Raw genomic sequence first — 20,950 nt, 5'->3', positions numbered from 1 at the left:
AGGAGGAAGTGGGGAGAGAGGAGTTGGGGCTGCACCGGAGGCCGAGCCCGGGGGAGGTCCCAGGTGACCCCCAGGAAGCCCCCGCGGCTGCCGAGGAGCCGAACGCCTGCATGAAAGGAGGGACCTGCTCGGAAGTTCGCTCCTACCTGAGCCCGGAGCTCAAGCGTCGGGTCTCGCAGCCCTTCCCCTGCGCGGTGACTCTGGTGGCCGCGTCCGTGCCCCAGCCATGAGGATCCGGATGGCCGTGAAGTGGACGTGGGCAGGCAAAAGCTGCCTGCTGCTGGCGCTTCTAGCAGTGGCCTACCTCCTGGCGGAACTCTCCGTCTCCACTTTCCATGCCTCCTTACGAGCCGGCGGTGCCCAGGAGCCGGGGTCAAGACAGCTCTCAGAGCTGCAGAAGAAAGCAGTGGATTTGTCTCGACCGCTGTATGAGAAGCCCCCTGCAGATTCCCATGCCCTTGGGGAGTGGGGGAAAGCCAGCAAACTCCAGCTCAGCGAGAGTGAACTGAAGCAGCAAGAGGAACTCATTGAGAGATATGCCATTAACATTTACCTCAGTGACAGGATTTCCCTGCACCGCCACATAGAGGATAAAAGAATGTATGAGTGTAAGTCCAAGAAGTTTAACTACAGGAGACTTCCCACCACCTCTGTCATCATCGCTTTCTATAACGAAGCCTGGTCGACTTTACTTCGCACCATCCACAGTGTTTTAGAAACTTCTCCCGCAGTCCTTCTGAAGGAGATTATCTTAGTGGATGACTTGAGTGACAGAGTATATTTGAAGACACAGCTTGAAGTTTACATCAGCGGTCTGGATAGAGTCCGCCTGATTAGAACAAAGAAACGGGAAGGGCTGGTGAGGGCCCGTCTGATTGGGGCCACTTTTGCCACTGGCGATGTCCTCACTTTCCTGGATTGTCACTGTGAGTGTAATACTGGTTGGCTGGAGCCACTTTTGGAAAGGATTGCTAAGGATGAAACAGTGATCGTTTGTCCTGTTATAGACACCATCGATTGGAATACTTTTGAATTCTATATGCAGACTGGGGAGCCCATGATTGGTGGGTTCGACTGGCGTCTAACGTTCCAGTGGCATTCTGTCCCCAAACATGAAAGGGACAGGCGTAAATCGAGAATTGAGCCATTCAGATCTCCCACCATGGCCGGAGGACTGTTTGCTGTCAGCAAGAAGTATTTTCAGTACCTTGGAACTTATGACACGGGGATGGAAGTGTGGGGAGGTGAAAACCTGGAGCTGTCTTTCAGGGTGTGGCAGTGTGGAGGTAAACTGGAGATCCACCCATGTTCCCACGTGGGCCACGTATTCCCTAAGCGGGCACCATATGCTCGGCCCAATTTCCTGCAGAATACTGCTCGGGCAGCAGAAGTCTGGATGGACGAGTACAAAGAACATTTCTACAATCGAAACCCTCCAGCAAGGAAAGAAGCTTATGGCGATATTTTTGAAAGAAAATTACTACGGAAAAGGCTGAGGTGCAAGAGCTTTGACTGGTATTTGAAAAATGTGTTTTCTACTTTGCACGTTCCAGAGGATAGGCCAGGCTGGCACGGAGCTATTCGCAGTATTGGGATCTCTTCTGAATGTTTAGATTATAATGCTCCTGACAATAACCCCACAAGTGCTAACCTTTCCCTGTTTGGATGCCACGGTCAAGGAGGCAATCAATTCTTTGAATATACCTCCAACAAAGAAATAAGGTTTAATTCGGTGACGGAGTTATGTGCAGAAGTTCCCAAGCTAAAAAAGCATGTGGGGATGCAAAATTGTCCCAAAGATGGGTTTCCTATCCCAGCAAACATTATTTGGCATTTTAAAGAAGATGGAACCATTTTTCATCCCCACTCAGGACTGTGTCTTAGTGCTAGCCGGACACCCGAGGGCCGGCCCGATGTTCAGATGAGAGCTTGTGATGCTCTGGATAAAAATCAAATCTGGAAGTTTGAGAAATAGATGAGCATAACAGCACTTTGGTCCTGAACTGACAATGGCTTCAGGGGAGTCAGCCTTCAGAGAGCCCCAGTGAAGATTTATTTCATCAGCATTCACCCAGTGGTCATCTGCAAGAGCTCTGTAAAAGCGGTGGAGGGTTTTGGTTAAAAAAAAGAAAAAAACCCACTGAAACTGGGTACACAGAGAGCTGCTGTTGAATATTTCAAAGTGCCTTATTTGGGGGTTGTTATATTTAAGAGCTTTGTCAATATGTTCTCTTATTTCGTAAAGAAGTCGACTCGACTGTGACTTAAGATACACAAAATATTTAAGTGCCAGACTTACTATTAAAGAATATAAAAGTCCAAGCAAAATGAGGGATGATTTATGTTGATGGGTAAGTTCATTGCACATCTCATTAAAAAGAAAAAACAAACAACTCAGAAATGTGCACTTCAAGCTGTTGCTATTTTTGTTGTACATAGAATTTGAATTTCCTTTAGTCAGCACATGAAATTTTAGGTTTTGTTTAGTTTTTTAATTCTCATTTTCTATTTCTCAAATAGAAATCAAGGAAAGTTACTCTTCGGGAGAAAGGCCTGGTTTAGCTATATTGTCACTGGATGTGAAGTGGAATTGAGTTTAGAGGTCTTCTTAACATACAGACATCTCAGAAAAATATACCCACATCTGAATGAAATGGGAACTATTTACATTCCACACTTTGCCAGCTTGAGCTATTAGGCTTAACTGCTCTATGTTGATACCTCAGTTCGCTCTGATTTTGTAAGCTGTCCTCTCTGTGAACTTGTTTGTGTGTATGGGGTATTTTCTGATTGCACTTCCTTCAACTTTGAATGTATCGGAGAGGGACTCATTCAGAATACTGTGCTTCTCTTTGTTAATGCTTAATCACTTAAAGTAAACGCTTAACAATCACTTAAAATAAACACAATAGAGGCCAACTGTGTTTACTGAAACGTGTGAAACTGAAAGTAGGCCCTGTTAGACAAAGTCAGTGCAACTCTCTACAGAGAGTTCTTGCTGATGAGGACTTTAAGGGTTGATCTTAAGATTTTCCAAGGCGAAGGATAGCCTCTACAGTGGTAGATAGGGCCTTCTAGCTTCTTTTCTGCACGGAGCCCCAGGCCTAGTGCTTAGATAACTGTCAGTAATTGTGGGTGAATGAATGAATGGCTGAATGAATGGCTCAGCTGACCAGTCTTTGGTCAAGTCATTTGATTAAATGACTCATTTTGGGCCTCAGTTTCCTCATCTGTAAAATGTGGGTGCTGGAGCAGGTCTTGAAGATTCCCTCCAGCTCTGGAATGTCATGCTTGTACATCCAGTGACTGTGCAATCTCTACAACGCTTTTATCTCCTCCCTGCTAACTTAGATAATGTTGAGCAACGGTCATTCGAGGTGTGAAGCTGGAAAAAAGAAATGGTTTTTGAAAATTAAGTGAGCTGAGCTCAACTGAAGTGGTTTATTTTGGATTGAGTGGAAAGTTGTGGCCAGTGTTTGTATTCATTTTATTTTAAGAATTGCTGAACCAATTTTGTTTTTTATTCTTTAATCTTTCAAATTCTGAAAGGAATCTTTTGGGTTAAGAATATTAATATTTTCCAAACTAATTTATGTGAGAAGTAAACATACTTTTAAAAAGTACTTTTATTGTTTTTATTCCAATGTTATATCCAGAAATCAATCACAGGCTGAATTCAGAATTAAATCTTAATTAGTTCATTTTGGTGTAGATTTGTGAAAAATGCATGCTCTGTAAAGGACCAGTCCACAGTACTCAGAAGTTGTTTTTGGTGTCTACTTGATTACTTGGAGAGTAGGAACTTGGCAAAATCTAAATTTAAGAAAAGTTTTTAGAATAACCTTTTCAAACAGTAATATTGCTTTGTATATTTTGTTTCTCTTTTGTTTCTTAAAAATGTGTTAATAATTTTCCATATGTTATGTAGCAAAGAATTGTTTAGATTCTATGTGCAATGTGCATGACCTTGGGTGTAATTTAGGAAGAATTTGTAATAGTGCTCTGAATTGGTTAATTGGCAGCAAATATTCTCCTAAACCCACCCTCATCCCTTACTCAATCTGCCTTTTGGTTTTTAAAAATCACTTTTCTCTTTTTATGTATCTTGTTGTTCTTCTTGCATGCTCAGTCACTTAGTCATACCTGACTCTTTGTGACCCCATGGACTGTAGCCCTTCAGGCTCCTCTACCCATGGGATTTCCCAGGCAAGAATACTGGAGTGGGTTGCCATTTCCTTCTCCAGGGGATCTTCCCAATCCAGGGATCGACCCTGTGTCTCCTGCATTGGCAGGTGGTTGTTCTTCTTAGCCCCCTATCAGTTGTGAGCGCTAAGATTGATATATTCTAGATGTATTTATTGGAATTATTTTTATCCTAGAATCTTTCTGCTCTCATCAAAAGAAAAAGGGAGCATTGAAAAGTAAAGCACTGAATTCTTTATTTACCTTTTGCCTAAATTGCAGGGTGTGACCATTCATCTTTTTGGAAGAAATTTTAGGCTCATGTTTTATTTATATCAGTGATTCAGAATAAGCGGGTGGTTGATTCTTCATAATAATGTAGGTAATAGAAGAATGAGACTTTCACATTTTCATATGTAGGCATTTCCAATTTAATTCGTAAAACACACTGTAAAACTACAAGGTATATTTTGATTTCCTACTTCTAATTTATTGGTACCAAAGCTCTTTTGCTGTATATAATTAACAGTAGATCTTTTAAGTTAATTTACATGCTTAAAAAGTTTTATAAAAATTTGGTAGACAAGAATTTCAACTTTAAATGATCACTGTTATTTAGTGTTCAATTCTGTGAATAGATTGGCTCTCTAAATAGTCATTTTTAGCAGCCGTTTAAAAACAAGGATAATCTAGTCATCTACAGAGTCTCTATAACTCAAAATAACTTGTTTGTAAAAGAAAATTTATCTATGCACCCAGTAGTAGGCTCTTGAGTATTCATTATATGTCAGCAAATCAAACTTTTCTAGGTTGATGGTAGGTTATTTTTCAGTTGTGTAGTTGATTTAGAGTCTCAATTTTAGTTAATAAAAGACTTAGTTTTGACTTGTTGGTCCTTTTGAATTGGTGTTTTAATAATGTTATTAAATGAGCACAAAGAATGTTGAGATTCAGAGTAATCTCTTTTGAACAATGAATTTTTTTGTGTATGATGAGCGGTTTCTATCCTTTTTTCCTTTTGTTAATGATATTTGCAATATTGATTAAGACATGTAAAATAAAACATACGCCTAATTATTTTTGCAAATGGATTCTGATGGTTTTAGTCTCTGGGATCACTCTCTCTATGTACACATTTATGGATGGTAATAGGAGTAAGTTAAACTTGTTATCATTTTACTTATTTGACAAATGCAGACAGTAGAATATTAAAAAAGTTGAATCCCGTGTATTATTTTGCAAAGTGTCATTAACCAGCAAGTATTCTGTAGTGGTTCTAACACTGTTCATGCATTAACTACTCATAAACAAACTGAAAATGATCGGAAATCTCTGGGACAAATTGGGAGCACTATAAAAGGAAGCAAGTGGACACATGGGCACATTAACATAACATCCAAAACCCTGGGCCAAAAAGAAATACGTCTGTCCTGTAAACTGCATAGTGTCACACTTCCCTCAACCTTCTGTCTGTATTACCCTGTCCCTAAGCACAATTCCTGTCCACCAGTAGTATCTTTCTTCCTCTTTTAGTAATCCTTGCCAAACACCCTCCACTCCTGCTAATCCCTGGCGTGACACACTGCCTGAGCATCACCAGTCTCAGGAATCTGCCTTATATTTCAGGTGTCTTGTAGCCTTATATAAGGTATGTGTAGTCAAGTTGGCTTCCTAGTTGGCTCATGGTAAAGAATTCGTCTGTCAGCACAGGAGACGCAGTATACAGGGTTTGATCCCTGGGTTGGGAAGATCCTCTGGAGGAGGAAATGGCAACTCGCTTCAGTATTCTTGCCTGGAGAATCCCATGGACAGAGGAGCCTGGAGGACTACAGTCCATAAAGTCACAAAGAGTCAGACACGACTGAGCATGCATGCACGTAGTCAAGCTAAATATATTTTCACTGATCTTTTGGTTTTTTCTTTTATGTACAGTTTAAAAACTTGCCCGAAACATGGGTGTTGTGATCTTCCTAATAATGAGTAATAATAATCTTGAATAGTAAGTTTCTAAGTGGCTACAACCCTATGCAAATCATTTCATCTCTCTATGTTTCAGTTTCATGAACATTAAAAAAAAAAGACTGGAAAATCCTTAGAGTCAGAACATTAGTGGTTGCCAGGGCCTGGAGGAGGCAGGAATACAGACTGATTGCTCATGAAGGTGGATTTTTTTGGAGGGTGTGATGGTGGTGGTGAGAATGTTCTGCAATTAGATGGTGACTGTGGTTGTACAACTTTGAACAAAACACTGAATTGTACACTTTAAAAGGATGAATTTATGGTATGTTAATTATATCTCAGTTAGGAAAAAACAAAACTTTAGGGGAGAAAAAGTGGCTGGGCAATTTCACGTATCTCAGAAAAGACTGCTCTTTTTCTCTGTCCTTCTGTGCATGGTGCTTTAGTTGCTCAATCATGTCCGACTCTTTGCAACCCCATGGACTGTAGCCTGCCAGGCTCCTCTGTCCATGGGATTCTCCAGGCAAGAATACTGGAGTGGGTTGCCATTTCCTTCTCCAGAGGATCTTCCTGACCCAGGAATCGAACCTGGGTCTCCTGCATTACAGGCAGATTCTTTATCGACTGAGCTATGAGGGAAGCCCCTCCATGCGTACTAGACTTTAAACTAGCCCAGCAGTATTTGTTGTTAATGCTTGAGTCATGCTATGATTCAGCATAATTAAGGAAGTTAGATAAATCTGTGCACCTCCTAGCTTAGAATTAGGCTACAGGTAGAAATTAGTTTGTATTGGAGTTTTTCCCTAAAAGTTCAGGAAAACCTCAATCAATCCTTTTGAACAGGAGGTAGAGATTATTATAAAAAGTGAAATGAGTTCCAGACAGAGTATATAGCTGTCTGTGGCAGAACTGGAGACTAGAGAAGTCCTAACTCTAGTAATCGGGTACTATTCCTTTTGTGCCCAGCTTGAGCATTTCTAGGCTGGCTGGGCAGGGATGTCTCCTGCAGGCCAGCAGTGTCCTCAGCTGCCTGATCATCATTCTAACTCATTTATTTATACTTAACTGATTGATCCTCTTTCAAAAAGGAATAGGAGGTATTCTACTTACTTTTTTCTTAATTTAGTTCTGCTGTTTGTCAGGTGCTATCCTATGCTTGGTTGTACCTACAGAAGTGTACAAAACAGATGTGCTTCTTACAATGGTATGAAGAATTCATGGTCCAGTGATAGACACAGATATTAACAAGTAAGCACAAATCGTGTGCAGATACAACTTGTGGTGAAGAAAAGGAACAGGGTTCTTTGAAGGATGGTAACTGGGGCAATACACTTAAGTTTATGGGGGTCAAAGAGCACTTCTCTGAGTGTTAGATTCAACTCAAGACCTGAAGGAGGAGCTAGCTAGGCAAAGACTAGAAGCAGAATTTGTTGTTGTTTAGTCACTAAGTCGTGTCCAACTCTTTTTCAACCCTGTGGATTCTTTACCACTGAGCCACCAAGGAAGCCTGGAGAGAGATTAGCATAAGCAAAAATTCAGAGTGGGAAAGGGCTTGTCCTTGATCAAGGAGATAAAAGAAGGCCCGAATGGGTAGAGCCGGTAAACAACAGGCTTTGGGAGGTGAAGGAAGCTTTGAGAGGTGTAGTTGCAGGGGAGCCAGAGGCAGCTCACTGAGTCTTTGGAGGCTGTAGCGGGTTAAACGGTGACCCTCCCAAAGATGTGTCCATGTCTTAATGCCTGGAACCCGTAAGTGTGACTTCCTTGGACAGAAAAGGTCTTTGCAGGATTTGAGCAGAGATCTTCCTGAGCTATCTGGGTGGGCCCTAAATGAGACATACAGAGAGATAAGAGGAGAAGGTCACATGAAGGCCAAGGCAAAAATTGCAATGATAGAGCCACCAGCCAAGGAGATCCTGAAGGTACCAGAGTCTGGAAAAGGCAAGGAATGAAACCTCTAGAGCCTTTAGAGGGAGTGTGGTCCTGCCAACACTTGGATTTTGGACTTCCAGCTTCCAGACCTGTGAGAGAATAAATTTCTGTTGTTTTAAGGCTCCAAAGTTTCGGTACTTGGTTACAGCAGCCGCAGGAAACTAAGACAGAAGCCACGTTTTAGGCTTTCGTTCCTAGAGTCATGGAAATCTGTTGAAGGATTTTAAGGGAGACAATGACACAATCTGATTCACACCTCAAAACAATCACTCTGGTTTCTATGTGGATTGAACTACTGTGAGTAGAAAAATCAGTTAGGAGCCATTATAGTAATATCAGCAGGAGATGATGGTGCTTCAAAATAGGATGATGGTCTTCAAACTAGGGTTGCTAGCATATGAATGGTGTTTAAAGTCATGCAATAGATGAAGTCACCTGGGAAAAACATATAATAATGAGGGCAAATGGCCCGTTTCTAGGCGGCTCAGTGGTAAAAAATGTGCCTGCCCTTGCAGGACTTGGTTAATTCCCTAGTCCAGGAAGATCCACTGGAGGAGGAAATGGCAAGCCACTCCAGTATTCTTGTCTGGGAAATCTGATAGACAGAGGAGCCTGGCGGGTTATAGTCCCTGGAGTCACAAAGAGTCAGACACGATTTAGCGACTAAGTGTGCACACATGCAAAGATCTCCAGCTTTTGGGTCAGAAGGGGAAATAACAAAAGAATCCAAGAAGGAATGGTTAGAAAAGTAGGAGGGAATGCCACTGTAGCAGGGTATTATGAAAGCCAAGGTGTAGATAGAGTAAGGTAAAAATGTTGAAAAGAATATGTTAGTCATGGGGGGGGCGGAATTATTGCAGAATTGAGCACCACTGAGCATTGTAGACAGGTCCCTATGAAATGAGCAGTCTTGAATTTATATTGTTCCTAGTCTTCCTTGAAGTCTGTCTATCAATTCTGTCACAAGTACAGTCTCAGAAAAGGCAGAGTGACTGAGATTTTGACAGAGGAATTTGAAGGGAGGGAGACAAGTCAAACGACTGAATATATGTGCAAGAAAGGGTTTATAAACGGAGTGAGGAAAGAAATGAAGACTACAAATTGGATAGTGAAATGAAGATAGTGAAAGAGAGCCTCAGTGGAGAACGTAGGTCAATGGGTTGGAGTTCTGGATGAGATAGAAGCTGTGAACAAACAAGCTATAAGGAAAGCATGTTGTTAAGGATAGTGGGTTTCAGTTAGTAATCAGACAAGGGTTGGCGCTGCTTGTGAGAACATCCAGGGTGTGACCACCGGAACAGGATGCTGAGGACACATGGAAGAAGAGGTCTTCAGAGAGCCCTGGTTGTCCCCTTGATCAGAAGTGTTCTTCACTACCTCGCTCTGCTTGGCTGGTTCCTTTGTGTCCTTCGTGCCTCCACTTAAAATGCCACTGATCACTTCACCTGAATTAAGTATTCAGTGCCCACGAAAAATTCTCATATGACATCCTGCTTTATCTTTCATGCCTCTTAGCACAATTTAAATTGATATGTTAGCCTGCTCGTTGACTTGTTGCCCTCTTCTCTGCTTAAATTGAAGCTCCCTGTTTAGACCTTTTTGCCTATTTTGTGCTTCAGGACTCCCCCCGCCCTAGCCACCCTGCCCTTACATGTGGTAGGGCTGAGATATTTGTTGAGTGAATTAATAATACCAAGACTTGGAACAGAGAGAAAGACTGTGACCTCAGGTAGGTGAAGTGTGAAAATGCTTGTCGCTTGGAAGGGTTTCAGGGAGCTTGATGTCCCCAAGCAGAGTCAACGTGTAAGTGGGTAAGTAGGAGGAGGGACTTTCAGAGAGGAGGGTGTGTGGACAAGAGAGATCCTGTAAGTGGTGTTTCTCTGGCCAGGTGGTAGCTTTGGGGAAGGAGAGCAAGTGTGGGTACCAGGGTCAGCCCAGGACCATCCCGAGCATCACTGGAGTGAGAGGGCGGCATGACTGATGGCAGTGGGGCTGAAGGCATGACGGGAGAAACAGAACAGGAGCTGTGGTGGGTTTAGATACACTCGGTAGCCTCTCAGAAGGTGGCGGGCTCTGGGTTTCACAGGATGGGAGGCAATCAGAGGGGAGAGGATAGGAGCAGATGATCGCTTGTGAATGTCATCCCTCTTTATGGAGGCAGAAACTGGAAGCTGAGTAAGTTAGCTGAAGCTCTGTAGCTAGTGAGCAGCAGGGCCTGGCTGAGCCCGATCTCCAGTCAGCTTCTGGAGCCACACTCTTTCCCCTTAGCTCAGTTCCCCAGAGGGCCACACTCAAGTTTATACAAACTTGAAGAGTTTAGAAGAGTTTAAGAGCATTTTCACGTGACATGCACAATCTAAGCTGCATGTTAGAAGTTTCCATTTAAAATGACGTATTTTAGCATTGACGTTATCAGCCTTTCCTCTTTTTGTGTTCAGGGTTGCTCTGTCATCGACTCATTCCCTGCTTAATCTCTGGGATGTTTGTAGAATAAATGATGGTGTAGAACAATTTTATTTACCCCTTTTCTTACTGAATAGAGGCAGAATGAAACTGTGAATTTTTAAAGTTATTTTCCTGACAGCGAAACCATAATTGAAGTTTGCCAAAAATTCTTTTTCTCTTCTGTTTCTTAGTTGCTGAGTTGTGTCCGACTCTTTTGAGACCTCATGGACTGTAGCCCACCAGGCTCCTCTGTCCATGGAATTCTCCAGGCAAGAATACTGGAGCAGGTTGCCACTTCCATTCCAGGGTGTATTCCTGACCCAGGGATCAAACCTGCATCTCCTACATCGGGAAGCGGTTTTTCTACTCCTGAGCCCCCAGGGAAGCCTGTTATTCTGGTTCTTGATGGCAACCTGTGTAGCAGCTTTTATTGAAGCCCCTCCTACTGTTACAGTTTTTAAATATTGCTCCCAAGTGCTAAAGTGATCTCAGGTATGCACTGAGAGGCAGAAGTGGAGTGCGGTCTTTCTCAGACTTCCATATCCATCAGAATTAACTGAGAAAGTGGTCAAAAGTTCAGGTTCCTGGGTTTCATTCTGGAGAATGTAACTTACTAGAAACACTCGTCTTTAACGAGGTCCCCAGGAATTCCAGTGGGGATAATCTGTAAATCCCCAGAGCTTGGGTTCTTGGTTAAACAGATGTGGAGTCTGATTGTTGTTGTTTAGTCCCTAAGTTGTTTCCGACTCTTTTGAGACCCAAATGGGTGGACTGTAGACCATCAGGCTCCTCTGTCCATGGAATTTCCAAGACGAGAATACTGGAGTGGTTTGTCATTTCCTTTTCCAAGAGATCTTCCCACCCCAGGAATCGAACCCATGTCTCATGCATTGGCAGGCAGATTCTCTACCACCTAGCCACCAGGGAAGCCCTTGGAGTCTGATAGACCTGGGTTAAACTCTACTCTTTTCTATGTTTATGACCCTGGGCAAGTTACTTCACCTCACCAAGCCTCATTTCCTCATCCATAAAAAAGGGGTAATGATAGTCACCTACCTCCTTGTGAGGATTAAGTAAAAGGATGTTTACCAAATTCTTAAAAGGATTTGGCCCTTAGTGACAACTCTGGAAGGGTTTGTGTTGTTAAGCTCCTCAGCCTTCATGGAGAATTTGAGTAAATTAAATTTCTCCACATTGTCATTACTAAAGATTATTTTTAAAGCAGCCACAGTTTCTTTGAGACTCTGCTCACACTACTAATAAGCTAATTACTTCATGTCAGCTAGCAGGAAAATTATTCCCTGTTCATGACAGAGGAATTCTGAGTTAGTGCCATCATTTAATTATATCAATACTGTTATATAGTGCTTGGATTGGACAAGCTGATTCTGAAAGAATTAGATATTAAAGTTTATCTAGTTATGGTTAGAATATTGTCTTTGTATTGTGCAACCCTCTCTCTTACTTCTCTCTTGGTTTGTGGTGTGTTTGCCTGAGGATTACATTTTATTTTTCTTGTCTTGAAAAAAATATTTACAGTGAATTCCTCCTCTTAGATTTCCTTAGAAAATTTTCTTGTTTATATCTCTCTGAAGAAGGTGATCCAGTGTTTTCTGTTGTAACCCAAAACCAATATCAACCTAGAAATGCAACAGAAAGTACAAAATCGTGGTGCCCTCAAAGCAGAGAGCTGAGTTTCATCCTGGTAGGGAGTTATAAAGCAGACATAATGAAGGTAAGAAACATACTGAGGAACTTCTGAAATAATTGACAAATTCAAGAATTTCTGTACAGAGGTGATTGAGTTTTTCAGACCCTCTTGACTATGGAATGAAAAGGCCTGAGAGGAATATAATCTAAATTTTTTAAGTTGTGAAGGATACTAGATGGTGAACATGGGCCTCCTAAAATATGTATTCTTTGACCCATCAATAATTATTCAGGGCATTTATCACAGTGATATTTTGAACATATAAGAAATGACACATGTTCATTACAACATTGTTTGTAAACAACCTAAATATGGTCACCTGGTTGAAAAAATTAAGATATAGGTACATCATAGAATGGCTTCCCTGGTGGTTCATTGGTAAAGAATCTGCCTGCAATGCAGGAAATGTGGGTTCACTCTTGGGTTGGGAAGATCCCCTGGAGAAGGAAATGGCAACCCACTCCAATATTCTTGCCTGGAGAATTCCATGGACAGAGGAGCCTGGCAGGCTACAGTTCATGGGGTCGGAAAGAGTCAGACACAACTTAGCAACTAAACAACACCACCGTAGAATACTATTCAGCTATGAAAAAGACTGAGGCTGACTTCTGCTTCCTGACGGTAGTTAACTAGGAACCAAACTTGCCCTCCAGCAGAAAGCAACTGTAAAATGAGACAGAATATACAAGGCCACTGTTTTCAGATGTTGAGCGACAGGGAGCGTAAACCCGGTGATCCTTGCAAGAAGGAAACACAAGGTGAGCCCCTCCCGTTCCCGCATGGCCTTGGCTTTCTCTCAGGGGCACTCTTCCTGCTGCCCACAGAAGGCAGAGCCGAGCAGAGTGACCTGGCTGAGCCGAGGCAGCAGAGGCCTTAATTCTGGCTGTGTCAGGGCCAAGATGTGTGTGGCAGGATTCCCGAGAAGCCGCTGCCGAGTCGGGTGGGCAGCCTCAGATTCTGTGGGGCCGCTGCAGTTTTGGCTGAGGTGCAGTTGAGAGAGTGTGAGATCTCGGGGAGATCCCTTCCTGACAGGCAGGAGGCGGGGGAGGATGAGGAAGAGGCTGGTGATCCCAGGGACCATGCCGGATAGAGCTCGACCAAGCTGTAGCTCAGGCAGAGGGGAGAATTTTCCCAGCACCTCAGGCGAGACAGCATGGAGGCCAGGCCGTAGGCATCAGGACCACATCTGAAATAAAGGGTATGCCCGAAAACTCAGTTCACAACTGAAGGAGTTTCACTCTAACAAAGAATAAAACCAAGTCTGACAAGATCAAAAGGAGTAAAACGTAAAACTGCATCCTGACTCTAGTTAGGACTGCTTATGGCAGGGATGTGGGTTAGTGATTCTGAAACTGTTTGCGTGCTTGAGACTTGAACAAAAATATATCGAGTGTGATGTGAGCCAGGTTTTTTTTTTTTTTCTTTTTACTGTGGGGAAGGAGAGTTATAAATGTTAGAAGAGGAAGGGCTGAAATGTACTCTGTGCTGTTAGATTGGAATGGGAGTTACCAGTATATGAACACATGGTTCTTAATATCTTTATCTTGATTTCTGCATATGGATAGATACCACTTTCTATTTATATCTTATTTCTGACTTCTGAGATTTCTGCTTACATCTTATTTCTTAGTTCTGTCAGCTGTCACAGCAGTTTGTGCATGCGTGCTAAGTCGCTTCAGTCGTGTCTGACTCTTTTCAGCCCTGTGGACTGTAGCCCTCCAGGCTCCTGTGTCCATGGGACTCTCCAGGCAAGAATACTGGAGTGGGTTGGCATGCCCTCCTCCATGGGATCTTCGTGACCCAGGGATCAAACCCAGGTCTCTTACATCTCCTGTATTGGCAGGCAGGTTCTTTATCCCTAGCGCCACCTGGTAAGCCCAGTAGCAATGAGCAAACATAGTTGCCAGATCTTGGTTTCTAAGTTTGCCATTCTCTGTGAAAAGGAATCAGAACTTCTTGGGGAAAAAAAGACCTGCACCAGGGCTGGAGCAGGGAAAGTACACCTTGCAGTACCTTGTAATTATGGAAGTGAGGAAGTATTCAAAGAATGAGGGACACATATCAGAAGGACACAGAGGCGAGCTTTAAGGGGCTCTTCCTAGCCAAATCTGGAACAATATGAGAATCAGAATAAATAATGATAAATCTGGATAATAGCCCATTGAGTAAAATAATCTGAGTCCATACTGATGTAAACGATCAATTGAATAAGTAGATAGATGGAGAAAAAGAGAAGATTCTTCCTTAAAATTGTAAATCAATAAATTAAATATTAGTTCATTAATTAAACATTAATTAGTAAATTAAAGAATAATGGGTTCAGAAATTATTGAAGGATGCTAAAATTAGTGGGTGACAGTTTATTGAGGAAGAGGATATTTACATAGTTTAAACTATCTTCCCCACAAAATACTTATTAATTACAAAGGGGAAAAAACACTAACTTTACAAGGCAAAAACTACCTACACCAATTGATCAAAGTTAATCTCACCAATATTGGGACAGACAGATACCAAATGTATCCTAAAACAATGCATTGATAAGGGCACAGCATAACTTTAGTGGCATTCTTGTCAAACTATATGTATCCTAAATCTAATGACAAGGAAACATCAGCAAAATCAAACTCAAAAAAAAAAAAAAAAAAAAAAGACCAGATTTGTTATTACCAGAGGCAGTGGTAGGAGAAGGAGGAATTGGATGAAAGTGGTCAAAAGGTACAAACCTCCAGTTGTAAGAGACGTACTACTAGGAATGTGGAAGTGTAATTAACACTGCTGTACATTATACGTGGGCTTCCCAAGTGGCACAGTGGTAAAAAATCCACCTGCAGGTGTGGGAGAAGCAGGTCCAATCCCTGAATTGGGAAGATCCCCTGGAGGAGGAAATGGCAACCCACTCCAGTATTCTTGCCGGGAAAATCCCACGGACAGAAGAGCCTGACGGACTGTAGTGCACAGGGTCTCAAAGAGACCGACATGACTGAGCACCTGATCAACAGATCAACCAACCCACATTATATATAAAAGTTACAAGTAAATCCTAAGAGTTGTTGTCATGGGGAAAAATATTTTTTTCCCTATTTCTTTGATCTATCTATATGAGATGATGGATGTTCGCTAAACTTATTTGGTATTCATTTGAGGTATGTAAGTCAAATCATTATGCTGTACACCTTAAACTTATACAGTGTCATATGTCAGTTATGTCTCAATAATACTGGAGGAAAAAATTATAAATAATCTAGACAAAAATGTGGCTAGACACCACATTTGTTTAAGCACATAGGAGGATACTCAAGACAATGAGCATCTTCTCTCCTCCGTGCTTAAACAAATATGTTAAATATGCCTCCAGGAAGGGGAACTAGGTGGCCAAGGGCTGGACGGAAATTCAGTAAATACTCCTGTAATATTGGAATTCGGTATCAAACACACTTACACAACAGAATAGATAAGGGAATTTAGCAACAAATGTAAAAAACCGGAGGCGATACCATTCTTTCCAGAAAAGGTATTCCTCACAAAGCAAGCCTCTAATTAACTGTAGTTGATTTTGGTTAAATCAGTGAGAGCACTTGAGTTGATTAAAGAAAGTTATTACTATTCAACACAGGAACTGATGCTCTTTTGCACATTATGGAAAGCAAACCATTAGTATGTTCTTTGTCGTCAGCTCCAGCTGAGTGTGGAGTTTGTTCTTTCTTTTGTCCTAATGAGGATTTCTTGAAACAATGGACTACTGTTATAGAATATAATTTAAAGATTTTTTTAATGGCTAGACTTATTAAACTTTTAGCTTCCTTCCTCTGATAGTTTATCTCAAACAGATGGCGATTAGGTACAAGCTTTGACATTTTAAATGATGGGGTAATGTTTATAGAGGGTGTGGTTCACTGGAAATGTATGAAAGCAAATTCCAAGTTGACAGTGTACAGCACGGATACCAATAATCAAATACCTTTTACTATGATGGTATTAGGGTTTGGTGGGTCAGGGTTAAGGAACTAAGGAGGGAAATTCAGTGTCGGTTTTCATAGTTTCCAAGAAGAATGCATTCAGGAGCCTTTTGTAGATTCTTAGTCCTTTTTCTGTTTTCTTGAAATTTGGAAGACAACGTAGCATGTATGCTGAGCCATACAGTTGTAAGTGGGACATCTTTGCTGCTAGCGTTTCATAATTAATAGGGCTCGGAAATGCCACCTGGCTCTCAGGGTCAGCTGTCCACATCCTTTAAGTGTTCAGCCTGCTTTCTGTCACTTCTCTTCAGCAGGCCTCATGCTGATAATAGCAAGTATTGCTGTAATATGGGTAAGTAGCCATCAACTCTAAAGCTAACAATTTTTGAGCATCTACTCTGGTTAAGGGTAAGGGCTTCCATGGTGGGTCAAACAGTAAAGAATCTGCCTACAATGCAGGAGACCCAGGTTCGATCCCTGGGTCGGGAAGATCCCCTGGAGGAGGGAATGGCTACCCACTCCAGTATTCTTGCCTGGAGAATCCCCTGGACAGAGGAGCCTGGTGGGCTACTGTCCATGGGATCACAAAGAGTTGGACACGACTGAGCAACTAACACTAACTCTGCTAAGGTGCCCTTTTCCTTTTCTGAGAAAATATTGTAAAAGCTCAATTCCTGTGTCACCATCTTGGTTGTGTCATGTTCTTATACCTCTGGCTCTGTGTCTCTCCCACCCACGCCACCAGCCCCAATTAATTGTCACTTCACACTGATCCTATAATAACATTTTTTTCCTGGTCCTTTTCGTATTGAATATTAGGGATCCTATGAACCTTCAATGAGTTCGTGAGTCAGTTGTGTATATTAACTCTCTCTGCTGCCTCCCTTCCGTTTTCTCCTCAACCCACACCACTCCAGCTTTGATCCCACCACTCCACTGAAACAGTTCTGCTGCCAAACCAGCGTTTGATCCTCGGGCCTACACCTGGCTTCTTGGCCAATTGACCTGTGTGGTTGCACAGGTCACACATTTAGTTTAAGGCCCTGCCATCCCACTCTTGAATTGTTTACTGATTTCCTACAAGAGACCCCACATTTACATTTTATACTGGATCCCACAAATTATGTAGCTGGTCATGTTCAGGCCTGATCTTACCAAGTCTCTTTGAAGCCTTTGACAACAGCTCTGTCACCCTCAGTGAGTACACACTCTATTCCTGGACACCGCAGTCTCCTGGCCCCTCCTACTCCACTAATGTCTCCTTCCTTTCGCTTCCTTCTCTCCAGGTTAAGTACCTTCATCCGCTTCTTTATCTAGACTTACTGCTTGAGTGACCCCATCCAATTTCTAGTCTTTAATGTATTAGCTACACTGTCACTGCTGACAGTAGCAAAAACTAAAACTACCATAATAATAGCTACAGCTGACTGTTTTCTGTGTGCCAGGCTTGGTTTATGAGTATTATTTCACTTAATACTTTAAATGCCTTAATCTCATTAAATATCTCTAACAGTCACCTGGGTGCCCGGGCCAGCAGCCGGGCACCTTTGTTTTCTTTTCCGTCTTTCCCCCTCATATCTAATGCGTTTGCAAACCTTGTGGACTCTGTCTTTACCATATACCTTGGCTTTGACTACTTCTCCCGCTTCCACAGCCTTCAGCCTAGTCCAGACCACTTCCTTCTGGCTGGACTAGTGCAATAGCCTTCAAACTGATTTCCTTCTTCCCTCTGTATGCACTCCACACAACAGCCAGCCTGAGATTTTTTGTTAATTTTGCCTAAACATTTTATTGAAGTATGAGATACGTACCAACATTGATCAACTTGCTGAATCTCCACACTGTGACTTGCCTGTTTTGGTCTCCCTTCTGGCCTTGGTCTCCCTTCTAGCCACTGTCCTCCCTGCCTGCCACCCACATAATCTCCAGGCTGACTTCTAACTCCGTAGATCAATTTTGCTTCTTCTTGAACTTCGTAAGTACATTTTAATTACACAGGTACACAGTGTGTGTATACCATAATTTGTGTATCCGTTTTACTTCGATGGGCAGTGGGGTTTCTAGTTTTGGTTTTCTTTGAGTAGTGGTTCTGTAAACATTACTGTATCTACTGCTGAACATGTGTAAGAATTTCTGTAGATATTTGACTACTAGAAGTCGAGTTGCTGAGTCAGATGGTAAGTGTATATTCAGCTGCTTGTTGTTGTTTAGTTGCTAGGTCATGTCTGACTTTGCTGCTACCCCATGGACTGTAGCCTGCCAGGCTCCTCTGTCCATGGGATTTCCCAAGCAAGAATACTGGAATGGGCTGCCATTTCCTTCTCCAGGGGATCTTCCTGACCCAGAGATTGAACCCACTTCTCCTACATTGGCAGGAGGATTCTTTACCACTGAGCCACCAGGGAAGCCCAAATATAGTCATCGTGTGTGTGTGTGTGTGTGTGTGGTATGTTTATGTGTTAGTTGCCCAGTTGTGTCTGACTCTTTGAATCCTATGGACTGTAGCCCTCTGGGTTTCTTTGTCCATGGAATTCTCCAGCCAAGAATACTGGAGTGGGTTGCCATTTCCTTCTCCAGGGGATCTTCCTGACCCAAGGATCCAACCGAGGTCTCCTGCACTGCAGGCAAATTCTTTACCATTTGAGTCACCAGGGAAGTCTTTCAGCTTAACAGATTTCAAAACAATTTTCCAAGGGTGGTTATAACCACCAACATTATCTGAGAGTTCCCTTGTTCCACCTACTCACCAAGATTTGGTACTATTTATCTCTTCTGTTGTGTTTTTCATTCTGTCTGCCCTCTGATGTATAAGGATAAGAGGCTTATGGAAGCTTCCTGATGGGAGAGACTGACTGAGGGGGAAACTGAGTCTTGTTCTCATGGGCAGGGCCGTGCTCCATAAATCTTTAATCCAACTTTCTGTGAATGGGTGGGGCTGTGTTCCATCCCTTTTGTCTGATCTGAGGCCAAACTGTGGTGGAGGTAATGAAGATAATGGTAACCTCCTTCAAAAGGTCCCGTGCATGCCCTGCCACACTCAGTGGCCTGGACCCTGCAGCAGCCACCGCCAACCCACGCCTGTGCCAGAGACTCCTGGACACTCATGGACAAGTCTGGATCAGTCTCTTGTGGAGTCACTGCTCTTTTCTCCTGGGTCTGGTTGCACACAAGGTTTTGTTTGTGCCCTCCAAGAGTCTGTTTCCCTAGCCCTGTGTAAGTTCTGGTGGCTCTTTGGTGGGGTTAATGGCTACCTCCTCCAAGAGGGCTTATGCCATACCCAGGTCTGCTGCACCCAGAGCCCCTGCCCCTGCAGTAGGCCACTGCTGATCCATACCTCTGCAGGAGACACTGAAACACTCAAAGGCAGGTCTGGCTCAGTCTCTGATCACATGGAGCACAGCCTTCTCTAACTCAATGAAACTATGAGCCATGCCCTGTAGGGCCACCCAAGAAGGACAGGTCATAGTGGAGAGTTCTGACAAAACATGGTCCACTGGAGAAGGGAATGGCAAACCACTTCAGTATTCTTGCCTTGAGAACCCCATGAACAGTATGAAAAGGCAGAAAGATAGGACACTGAAAGATGAACCCCCCAGGTTGGTAGGTGCCCAATATGCTACTACAAAACAGTGGAGAAATAACTCCAGAAAGAATTAAGAGATGGAGCCAAAGCAAAAACAACACCCAGTTGTGGATGTGACCAGTAATGGAAGTAAAGTCTGATGCTGTAAATAACAATACTGAATAGGAACCTGGAACATTAGGTCCATGCATCAAGGTAAATTGGAAGTGGTCAGACACGAGATGGTAAGAGTGAACATCGACATTTTAGGAATCAGTGAATTAAAATGGACTGGAATGGGTGAATTTAACTCAGATGATCATTATATCTACTACTGTGGGCAAGAATCCCTCAGAAGAAATGGAGTAGTCATCATAGTTAACGAAAGAGTCCGAAATGCAGTACTTGAATGCAATCTCAAAAATGACAAAATGATCTCTGTTCATTTCTAAGGCAAACCATTCACTATCACAGTAATCCAAGTCTATGCTCCCAAACAGTGATGCTGAAGAAGCTGAAGTTGAACAGTTCTATGAAGACCTACAAGACCTTCTAGAACTAACACCCCAAAAAGATGTCCTTTTTGTTTTAGGGGACTGGAATGCAAATGTAGGAAGTCAAGAGATACCTGTAGTAACAGACAAGTTTGGCCTTGGAGTACAAAATGAAACAGGGCAAAGGCTAATAGAGTTAGTGCCGAGAGAATGCACTCGTCATAGCAAACACCCTCTTCCAACAACACAAGAGAAGACTCCACACATGGACATCACCAGATGGTCAATACCAAAATCAGATTGATTATATTCTTTGCAGCTGAAGATGGAGAAGCTTTATACAGTCAGCAAAAACAAGACCTGGAGCTGACTGTGGCTCAGATCATGAACTCCTTATTGCCAAATTCAGACTGAAATTGAAGAAAGTAGGGAAAACCACTAGACCATTCAGGTATGACCTAAATCAAATCCCTTATGATTATACAATGGAAGTGACAAATAGATTCAAGGGATTAGATTTGATAGACAGAGTGCCTCAAGAACTATGGATGGAGTTTTGTGACATTGTACAGGAGGCAGTGATCAAGATCATCCCCAAGAAAAAGAAACACAAAGAGGCAAAATGGTTGTCTGAGGAGGCCTTACAAATAGCTGAGAAAAGGAGAGAAGCTAAAGGCAAAGGAGAAATGGAAAGATATACCCATTTGAA

The 20,950-nt window shown here is 42.6% G+C and overlaps 2 protein-coding genes across 50 annotated transcripts in view; both read left to right on the top strand.

Moving 5' to 3' along the window:
• The window catches only part of POC1B (POC1 centriolar protein B), a 168,040-nt gene that overhangs the window by 1,242 nt on the left and 145,848 nt on the right, over nt 1-20,950 (top strand). The gene's annotated exons all lie outside the window — the stretch shown is intronic.
• Nucleotides 70-5,269, top strand: GALNT4 (polypeptide N-acetylgalactosaminyltransferase 4). The gene has a single exon (XM_081594133.1). The coding sequence runs from the start codon at nt 227-229 to the stop codon at nt 1,973-1,975; it is 1,749 nt and encodes a 582-aa protein (XP_081450259.1). The 5' UTR covers nt 70-226; the 3' UTR covers nt 1,976-5,269.

The sequence above is a fragment of the Giraffa tippelskirchi genome, chromosome 4, assembly GCF_054371585.1.
Source record: "Giraffa tippelskirchi isolate mGirTip1 chromosome 4, T2T-mGirTip1v1.2.pri, whole genome shotgun sequence".
NCBI classification, from domain to species: Eukaryota; Metazoa; Chordata; class Mammalia; order Artiodactyla; family Giraffidae; genus Giraffa; species Giraffa tippelskirchi.
The sequence above is the reverse complement of the archived record's forward strand: the minus strand, read 5'-3'. Positions and strand labels throughout refer to the sequence as shown.